Source organism: Rana temporaria, chromosome 2 (genome assembly GCF_905171775.1).
Source record: "Rana temporaria chromosome 2, aRanTem1.1, whole genome shotgun sequence".
NCBI classification, from domain to species: domain Eukaryota; kingdom Metazoa; phylum Chordata; class Amphibia; order Anura; family Ranidae; genus Rana; species Rana temporaria.
Window position 1 is genome coordinate 356,025,879 of NC_053490.1, and position 10,247 is coordinate 356,036,125.

The following is a 10,247-nucleotide window of genomic DNA, read 5'->3' on the forward strand; positions in this document are numbered from 1 at the left end:
ATATATTTTTTTTATGAAAAGAAATGACAAAAAAAGGGGGGGTTGTCATCCGGGACCTCTGGGCCCATTAATAACAATAATAAAAAAAAATGAAACCTCTGGGCCCTTTAATAAAAAAAATATATAAAAAAATAAAAAAGGGGAGTTGCTATCCAGGGCCCTGGGGACCTCTGAGCCCTTTAATAATAAATAATATTATATATATTTTTTTTAAATATATTTTTATTTTGTTTTTTATTAAAGGGACAATTTTTTTTTTTTAGAGGTCCGGAGGTCCCCAGGGGCCCGGATGACAACCCCCCTTCCTTTTTTCATATTTTTTTATAAAAAATTTTTTTTTATAAAAATATATTTTTATTTTGTTTTTAATTAAAGGGCCAATTTTTTTTTTTATTTTTTTTTAGAGGTCCGGAGGTCCCCAGGGGCCCAGATGACAACCCCCCTTTTTTCATATTTTTTTATAAAAAAAAACTTTTATATATATATATATATATATATATATATATATATATATATATATATATATATATATATATATATATATATATACATATACACATATACACACACACACACACACATATATATATATATATATATATATATATATATATATATATATATATATATATATATATATATATATATATATAAATAAATATATATATATAAAATATAAAAATATATAAAAAAAGATTTTTTTTTATAAAAAAATATGAAAAAAAAGGGGGTTGTCATCTAGGCCCCTGGGGACCTCCGGACCTCTAAAAAAAAAAAAAAAAAAATTGGCCCTTTAATAAAAAACAAAATAAAAATATATTGAATTTTTTTTTTTTTTTATAAAAAATAAATACAAAAAGGGGGGAGTTGCCATCTGGGACCTGTGGGCCTCCGGGCCCCTGGGGACCTCTGGACCCCCCAAAAAAAGGGGGTTGCCATCTGGGCCCCTGGGGAACTCCGGGCCCCTTACAGGTGTACTGCCTGTACCCCCCTGATGGCGGCCCTGCAGGGGAGGGACAGAGACTGATGTGCTCTGTCCACCATCATTTCTCCACATCATCGGTATGCTGTGTCCTCCGTGGACTTGTGGTGCACCGTGCTGTCAGACAGGCACAGGCAGCAGTTTCCTGACAAAAATGGCAGTGGTGAGATTGTACAAAATCATTGTATGCAATCTCTGTCTGCTGTCTCTCTGATTTCTCATGTATCCTGTCCGCATGAGTGTATCCTGCCCGCATGAACTCCATAATTCTGCTGGGTGGGTGAAAGCCAGGAGTGACTGCCAGGAAACTAGTATTTTTGTATTGGAGTGGACACTGGTCAGCAGTGTCAGTATGTATGTACTCAAAAAGATAAAAGTACACAAACCACAGGATGGACTGTGGGTGTCTTGAAGTAGTGCAGTGCCACGTCCTGACTGTAGTAGGAAAATTAAAGCGGTTGTAAACCCAAAATTTCATCTTTGCATATAATTTTGTAGTTTTTTTTTAACAATGAATTGCCATGAGTCATTTTTTCTGTACCTGCCTCCTGTCCCTGTTATTGATATTTTCTTGAGTCATTACGTATACCCCGCATGCGCCGTGTCATCCTTCATTCCGGCCAGCTGAGACCTGGCCGGAAAGATTCAGTGTCCATGTCGGGGCTGCGTCATTTCCTGCTTTAGACGTCAGCCCCGACATCCTGCTATACTACATGCACAAGAGCGTCATGGTTACCATGTGACCTGTACGTCACATGGTACAGGAGAGCCAAACGGCAGACAGACAGCCAGTTTTAAAGTCCGTGGAATGTGTCTGAGGAATGTGCTTACACAGCGTGCTCCCGGAGGTATTGTCACTCCTTTCTGAAGCACGCTGTGATTTATTTTCTATACGTTTCCATAGTAACCGGAAACAAGGCTTGGAATGTCTCTTTACTAGTGCGCATGCGTGGGATTATCGAGAGAAGGACGTTCTGTGGGCGGAAATACAAAGCAGATTTAGATGCAAAAGACCACAGTGAAGATGGCGCTGGCGAATATACTGAAATAAGGTTTTTATTATTAAGAACATATGCTGTAAGCTAACATATTTATATATACACAAAGTGGTCATTCGATTCATACTTAATTTGCCTTTCAGAATATTATGAATATAGTATTGATGTGTGTGGGTTTACAACCGCTTTAATGTTGGAGGAAAACAAAAGTGGACTTTATAGGCACTAATCGTTGAAACAAAGGTATATTTTATTGACGCAATCCCAAAAGGGCTATTGAATCAACATTGCAGTGGATATTTATAAAATACATTGGCCCGGATTCAGAGAGCAATTGCGCCTGCGTAACCATAGTTATATATCAGACAGGAGGCTCATATCTTATGCATTAACTTTCTTTATTTAATGCCCATAGCAGACACTTTAAAACTTTTCTATAAACTTTTAATGTAAAAAAATTTTCAGTCAATAAGACTACGACTCCCAGCAGTCCTTGTAATCCGTAGCCACGCCCAGGTCGGTGACCTCTATATAACAGACTGCCCGACTAAGATCCTCCTCTTTCTTTCTGCTCATAGCAAAAGATAAGTACTCACGGCAAATTTTCTTATATATTTTATTATTATAAGTGTATTTACTTCAGTATATATATATATATTTAGATTGTACTTAATCGTCTGATTAGTGTTAATAGGTAGTCACTTCTTAGCTGTTAGTGATTTATTTATATATGTTTATAATGGTGCTGTATTACTCATAACAGGTATATATGTAATCATATTAGGTATATAGGTTACCTATTTCATTTTGTACCAAACGTTTTTCCCCTTTTTTATTTCACTGACCTGTACCTTTGCCCAGTTTTTCCCCTGGGCTGCTGTACAGTACCTGTACCGCCGAGCGCCGCTCTTTTTAAAGTATTTTTTCCCTCCTTTTCCCTCAGAGGTGCTGGTGCGTCTGTTTACCTCACAGAGGCACATATTCTCCTTCCCTCCCCGTCTTTCCCGCGCACCGCGGGGGGGAGAGATTCGTCTCCCCCTCCTTCTCTCCTCAGACAAGCTTGTATGCTCTCTCAGAGCTGGAGGAGGGAGGGGCGACCAATCAGAGGAGAGTCACAGGACATGTGACTCTCTCTCTGCTCAGGCAGAAGGTGTAGGCTTTCTCCTCACGCTGCAAAGTCAGTCCCTGCACTGACGGCAGTGAGGAGAGAGCCTGGTATTGTAATTTAACCCCTGCCTGCCTTAGCAAGAATCATTTTCTCTTTGCCTTACTCCTGGCAGCGTGGATTAACCCCTACCTGCCTTTAAGCAACACTACCCATATTGCCTTACTGTTTGTGTCTATAGCCTAATTTTAAGAGCTATCCTTACTATATATAGCTATACAGAGCGGCAGCATGTCTGATCTCCCTGCCCCTACGGATCCTATGGAGGATAACACCAATAGGGACACAGCCCCAGCCCTGAATGCTGCCCAGATTCAGGAGCTAATTAATAAATCCATCCTGGCTGCCCTGTCCTCTGCTGCCTCCTCCAGGGTATATATACCCATGGCCCCACAGTTACCGACGCCGCAAGGCGACGAACCACCGCCCAAAAAAGGCAAAGCCTCTCAGAAGAGGAAGCACACCCTGGCGGTGATTGACTCCCCGGCAGGGGAAGGAAATAATATGCCTCAGGTAAACCCTAACACGGCTTACCAACCCCAGCATCAGACGCACTCAAATAGACCCCTGGACCCCAGGGAGTTACAATTTAAAGGGACTAAGGCCGCAAGAAGGGCCAAACCGGACTCATACATTGACTCTCCACAAGAGGATTCTGATGACCCCTTAGAGGGATCGGATGAGTCAGAGCCGGATTCATATGAGGACGATGCTGGGGAGACGGCGCTCACTACAGCTGCCAACCCTGCCACGCAGGGAGATATTCTCCTAGACTCCCTAGGAGAACCGTTCTTTGATCCAAACGCTATTAGTCACCCGCGTTCTGGAGAATGGACCCCTCTACCAGAGGTGAACCAATACATAGAATTATGGGCTAGAAAATCCCTTGACAGGGTTAGTCGCAACAAACTTAGGGCTGAATGCCCTAGACCCCTTATACCCAATAAAGTGGTGGCTACCCCTGAGATAGACCCCATTTTAACCAAATATCTAATGAAATCTGGCAAATTCCAGAGAAAAGGGGTAGAACGATCATTCCGATCCATTCAAGATCGTGTTCTAGACATGATGGGGCCCCTGACCAAGATCCTCAATCTTTCGGAACAGGCGGCAGCATCCGGGCAACCGGTCGACCTACAACAGCTGAGAGGCTGGGCGCAAAGAGCAATATGCCTGGCTGGCACTGCCAATACGGCATGCTCGATTGAAAGACGCCGATCTATACTGATGCGTCTGGACCCCCAGTTAGCCCACCTGGCGGAGTCAGAACCCGGACCGTCTGCGGACGGCATGTTATTTGGAGACTCTTTATTGAAAGACGTCAATAAATTTGTGGGCCTTTTTACGAGCCTGGACAAGGCTCAAAATTCCTTGAGGAAAGCTGGGACCCCCAAGGTTTTTAACAGGGCCGGCAGAAACAGAGGCCGATCTGCCGGCCGTGCCCCTTCCTACAGGCCACAAAATAGAGCCCCAGTACAATACCAGTACCCGCAGGCTCAATCCTACGCCGCTCCAGTGGCACAACCTGCCCCCTTCTTTCCACCACGAGGCAGACCATGGCGAGGACGAGGGGGACGAGGTTACCCACGATCCCGACCTCCCACCGGTGAGTATGATGCACACACCACTCAGTCACATTCCTGTGGGGGGACGTCTCAGGTATTTTATCCACGCCTGGTCTGCGATTACGGCAGACGCGTGGATATTACACACTGTAGCGGGGTTCACTGTGGACATCGTAACATCTCCTCCACTCAATGTTATACCGCCACCCATCCGCTTCGCAAACCAGAACGTTGCTCTAATAGACAACGAACTGCGAGATTTACTGGCCAAACAGGCTATCATAGAAGTAGACCATTGCTCCCCAGGGTTCATCAGCAATATATTTTTAGTGCACAAGAAAGACGGCGGTTATCGCCCAGTGATCAACCTCAGGGAGTTGAACCAATATGTCGTATACCGACATTTCAAAATGGAAGGTATACACTTCCTCCGAGACCTCCTACACCCAGGGGACTGGCTCGTGAAAGTAGATTTGAAAGATGCCTACCTTACGGTCCCCATACACCCAGAATCACAACACCTCCTACGGTTCCTATGGAGGGGCAAGATGTGGCAATTCACTTGCCTTCCATTCGGACTATCGTCCGCCCCATGGTGTTTCACCAAACTGCTGAAACCGGTGGTGGCGGCACTGAGGAGCAGGGGGGTTCGTCTGGTCATCTACTTAGACGACATCCTCATTCTAGCCTTCTCAGAGACCCAGGCCCATCTTCACATGTCATGGACTGTGTCATTGTTACAACAACTGGGTTTCATTGTCAACCAGGACAAATCAATATTGATTCCTGCTCAGCAGATGGAATTTTTGGGTTTTACGGTGGACACCATCCAATCTACCCTCAGCCTCCCCAGCCCCAAACTTGCTCTGATCCGCAAGGAGATCCGGACTACACTGCGGAAGGGTTGCCTATCCCTCCGCACGCTAGCGCGTCTTGTGGGCCTCTTAGCAGCTTCCATCCAAGCTATTTTCCCGGCCCCATTACACTACAGAGCCCTCCAGAGGCTCAAAATCATGCACCTGAGACAAGGTCTCAGGTACACCGACGAGGTTCCCCTATGTCGGGACACGATCGAGGAGTTGAAATGGTGGCTTCGCCATGCCGTAGAATGGAACGGCAGAACCATCTTCAATCCCTACCCGGATGTGGTCATAGAATCGGACGCCAGCCGCAGGGGCTGGGGCGCCAGATGCGGCAGGGCATCCACCGGAGGGACTTGGTCAGTAGAGGAAACCAAGCTCCATATCAACGCCCTAGAACTCCTGGCAGCTCTATTCGCTCTCAGGAGTTTTATGCCTCGTACCTCTACGTGTTGTATTCTATTCCGCATGGACAACGTGGCGGCGGTCCAGTACGTCAACCGCCTGGGGGGTACCAAATCCAAGGTCTTAGCGACCATCGCGAAAGACTTCTGGCACTATTGCTTAGCCCACAATATAACCCCTGTCGCGGAATACATTCCGGGTGTGTCCAACTCAGTGGCCGACTGGAATTCTCGGTACTTGCGAGATTCCAGCGACTGGCAGTTGGATCGTTCAGTATTTCTCCATCTACAACAGATCTGGGGTCCACTATACATAGACCTGTTCGCCTCACGCCTCAATCATCAGCTGCCCCGCTTCTTCAGCTGGAGGCCGGACCCAGAGGCCTATGCGGTCGACGCGCTGCACCAACCTTGGCCGGAGGGCACCCATTACGCATTCCCTCCCTTCCAGTTGATTCCCAGACTCCTCATTCGGATTGCCACCCTGGAGGCAACTGTGGTGTTGATCACACCGTGGTGGCCGACCCAACCGTGGTTTCCCCTCCTGTTGGGGATGACCGCGGATCGTCCCAGGCTCCTGCCTCACTTTCCCCACCTTCTCACCAATCCGAACGGGGAACTACACCCCCTAATTTTAGAAGACAACCTACCACTCTTGGCGTGGCTGGTTTCGGGATCGCGGACGCTGACAACGTCCTTTCACAGTCAGCTCAGGACCTCCTTGCCCTGGCCTGGGCCCCCGGGACTCGATCGGCATATCGATCAGCGTGGGGGCTCTGGGTGCGTTGGTGTGATCGACGGCAGGTCGATCCTGTACGAGCCCCTGTATCTTTAGTGGTGAATTATTTGGCAGATTCCTTTGAATCTGGCAAATCGTTCAGCTCCATAAATGTTTACCGGTCAGCTATTTCGGCATACCACTGCCCTGTGGATTCCCTACCGATCGGCAAACACCCGTTAGTCTGTCGACTCATGAGAGGCATAAGATTCCAACGTCCCCCACGGCCTAGATACCAAGCAACCTGGGATGTTTCCAAGGTGCTGGATATGTTCGCCAGGTGGGAGGATAATTCGGATCTTCCTTTAAGACTCCTTTCCATTAAACTGACAGTCCTCCTCTGCCTAGTGTCCATTAAAAGGGTATCCGATGTTAAGGCCTTGGATATCTCTAGACGACAATTTTCACCGCAAGGAGTCAAGTTTTCTGTAGTGCGCAGGACTAAGACCGGTATTCAATCGGTCTTCTACCCGTTTTTTCCTGCTCATCCACTCCTCTGCGTGGTTCGCTGCCTACAGGCATATGAACTACAGACCGCTAGCTTGCGTTCCCCGGGTTTGTCACAACTCCTGGTGTCTTATGTCAAGCCACACTTTCCAGTATCGTCGGCCACGCTGGCATGCTGGGTACGTATGGCCATGGACATGGCTGGTATTGATGTGTCCCTCTTCGGAGCCCACTCCGCCAGAGGGGCCATGGCCACCAAAGTAGTCACGTCAGGGGGCTCCCTCTCCGATCTTCTAGTGGCGGCAGATTGGTCTTCAGAGACTACCTTCCGTCATTTTTACTTTAGACCGCAAGAGCATGTATCCATGGCAGTTTTACCCTAATATTGTATGTGCAATGTATTCTGTCAGGATATGCATATTATGGGCCAGATTCACGTAGCGCAGCGGATCTAATAGATCCGCTCGTTCTACGTGAATTAAGATCCGCTCCCGCAAGTTTAGGAGGCAAGTGGCTAATTCACAAACCACTTACCTCCAAACTTGCGACGGCGGATCCTAAATCCCCCAGCGGAATTCAAATTCCGCGGCTAGGGGAGTGTCATATTTAAATCAGGCGCGCTCCCGCGCCGATTTAAATACGCATGCGTCGTCCGGGGAATTTCCCGGCGTGCATTGCTCCCACTGACGTCAATAGGACGTCAGTGGTTGCGACGGGAGCTAGACTTGCGACGCGCGTGTTCGTGAATCGGCGTACGCAAACGACGTAGGAAATTTCAAACTCGACGCGGGAACGACGGCTATACTTAACAATACTTACCCCTGCTTTTAACAGGGGTAAGTATACGACGGGTACCGCGCTACGGAAACGACGTAAGAACACTGCGTCGGGTCCGCGTACGGTCGTGAATTTCGCGTATCTCGCTGATTTACATATTATTCAGTGTAAATCAGCGGGAACGCCCCCGGCGCCATTTTTAATTCAAAAAAAAGATCCGACAGTGTAACACAGTGTGACACTGTCGGATCTCAGCCCTATCTATGCGTAACTGGTTATATGAATCAGGCGCATAGATAGGACCTGAAAAAAGCTGAGATACGATGGTGTATCTGAGATACACCGTCGTATCTGCTTCGTGAATCTGGCCCTATGTCTGCAGGATTAGATGTTAAGCTTTAAACTTGCATAAGATATGAGCCTCCTGTCTGATATATAAATCTAGATTTTCCTAGCTTGTGACGGAAAATATAAGTTATATGAAGACAGGAGGCGAGTATCTTCCCTCCCGTCCCACCCTATTATGTATATCTCTGATTTCTTCACAGGTTACTGAATATCGTACCTGGGTAATACTCCGGATTGGGATACTTGAAAGTTCTACTGTCTTCTTACCCCTGTTGGGACGGAACGCCTATTGAACCCTCGTTGGGTTAAAATTTCTCCGAAACCCCTGTTGGGACTCGACGAACGACTCTGATCCAAGTTATGGATTCCTCGGACCCTGGCCGGACGGATACAGTTCAAGACGACGACATCCGACGGGCAAGATCTTCGCAGCAAGAAAGAGGAGGATCTTAGTCGGGCAGTCTGTTATATAGAGGTCACCGACCTGGGCGTGGCTACGGATTACAAGGACTGCTGGGAGTCGTAGTCTTACTGACTGAAATTTTTTTTACATTAAAAGTTTATAGAAAAGTTTTAAAGTGTCTGCTATGGGCATTAAATAAAGAAAGTTAATGCATAAGATACTCGCCTCCTGTCTTCATATAACTTATATTTTCCGTCACAAGCTAGGAAAATCTAGATTTACGCAGCGCAATTGCTTACTTGCGCCGGCGTTACGAATGCTCCTGATTCAGGAACATCGTAACGCCGACTGCAGCCTAAAATCTGCGTGGCATAAGGCTCTTATGCCACGCATATCTTAGGCTGCATTCTTGCGATGGCCGCTAGGGGGCGCTCCCATTGTGCTCAGTGTATAGTATGCAAATTGCATACTAACACCGATTCACAATGTTGCGCGAGCCCTGCGTACGCAAGTTACGTCGTTTCCGTACGGCATGTTTAGCGTAAGGCTGCCCCTTCTAATAGTAGGGGCAGCCAATGCTAAAGTATACCCGTCGTTCCCGCGTCGCGAAATTTGAATTTCACGTCGTTTGCGTAAGTGATTCGTGAATGGCGCTGGACGCCATTCACGTTCACTTGGAAGCAAATGACGTCCTTGCGCAATGCACGTCGGGAAAGTTTCCCGACGGAGCATGCGCTCTACGCTCGGCACGGGAGCGCTTCTAATTTAAATGATTCCCGCCCCCTACGGGATCATTTACATTAGGCGCCCTTACGCAGGGCAAGTTTACACAGCGCACACGCAATTTACGGAGCTACTGCTCCGTGAATCGCGGGTAGCGCAGGAAATTTGCGGGGGCGCAGGGCAAAAACGCTGCCCTGCGCCGCCGTAAAAAAGGGGCAATTCTACCTAAATCTGGGCCATTAAAAACAAGAAAATAATTATCACAAAAAAATTGTAATGATTTCACAAAGCATTAATATTAAACCAATACTGGTCCAAAGGAGACATCAACAATTGTTGATGGCTAAAATGTGTATTGGTAGGTTTCAAACAAGCTCTACATGTTTCGCGGTTGAGCGCTTCTTCAGGAGCTATTGATATTTCATCCACGGTAATGGATAAGGTTAAATATGGAACCCGGTAGGAGGTACTGTTTATGGTAGATAAAGTACCCGTTTTGTAGGACGATCCTGGTGATAAGGCAGCTGGGGATCTATCCAAACAGGTACCAAAAGGTAAATATGCTGGTCAGATTCTTTGGTCAATAAGGATGTTGCAAGCATCAAGCAGCGTGTTCAAGTGAGAGGGACAGTTATCCCATAAGGTTTAGAAAATAAATTCTAAATATGTAAGGACCAGGAGGCATTCAGTGGGCTGCAATGTAAAATGGTATCAGCAGGACCGTTCTGCCGCCGACAGCACCGTTCGTGTTTGGGAGAGGACCTGTATGTATGTATGTATGTATGTATGTATGTATA

General features: G+C 46.8%; 1 protein-coding gene across 1 annotated transcript; it reads left to right on the forward strand.

Annotated features, from left to right (window-relative positions):
* Positions 1 to 2,634: 2,634 nt before the first annotated feature.
* Positions 2,635 to 8,829, forward strand: LOC120927138. The gene is made up of 2 exons (XM_040337605.1): positions 2,635 to 4,751; positions 8,525 to 8,829. The coding sequence occupies exons 1-2, from the start codon at positions 3,377 to 3,379 to the stop codon at positions 8,530 to 8,532; spliced, it is 1,383 nt and encodes a 460-aa protein (XP_040193539.1). The 5' UTR covers positions 2,635 to 3,376; the 3' UTR covers positions 8,533 to 8,829.
* The last annotated feature ends 1,418 nt before the right edge of the window (positions 8,830 to 10,247 follow it).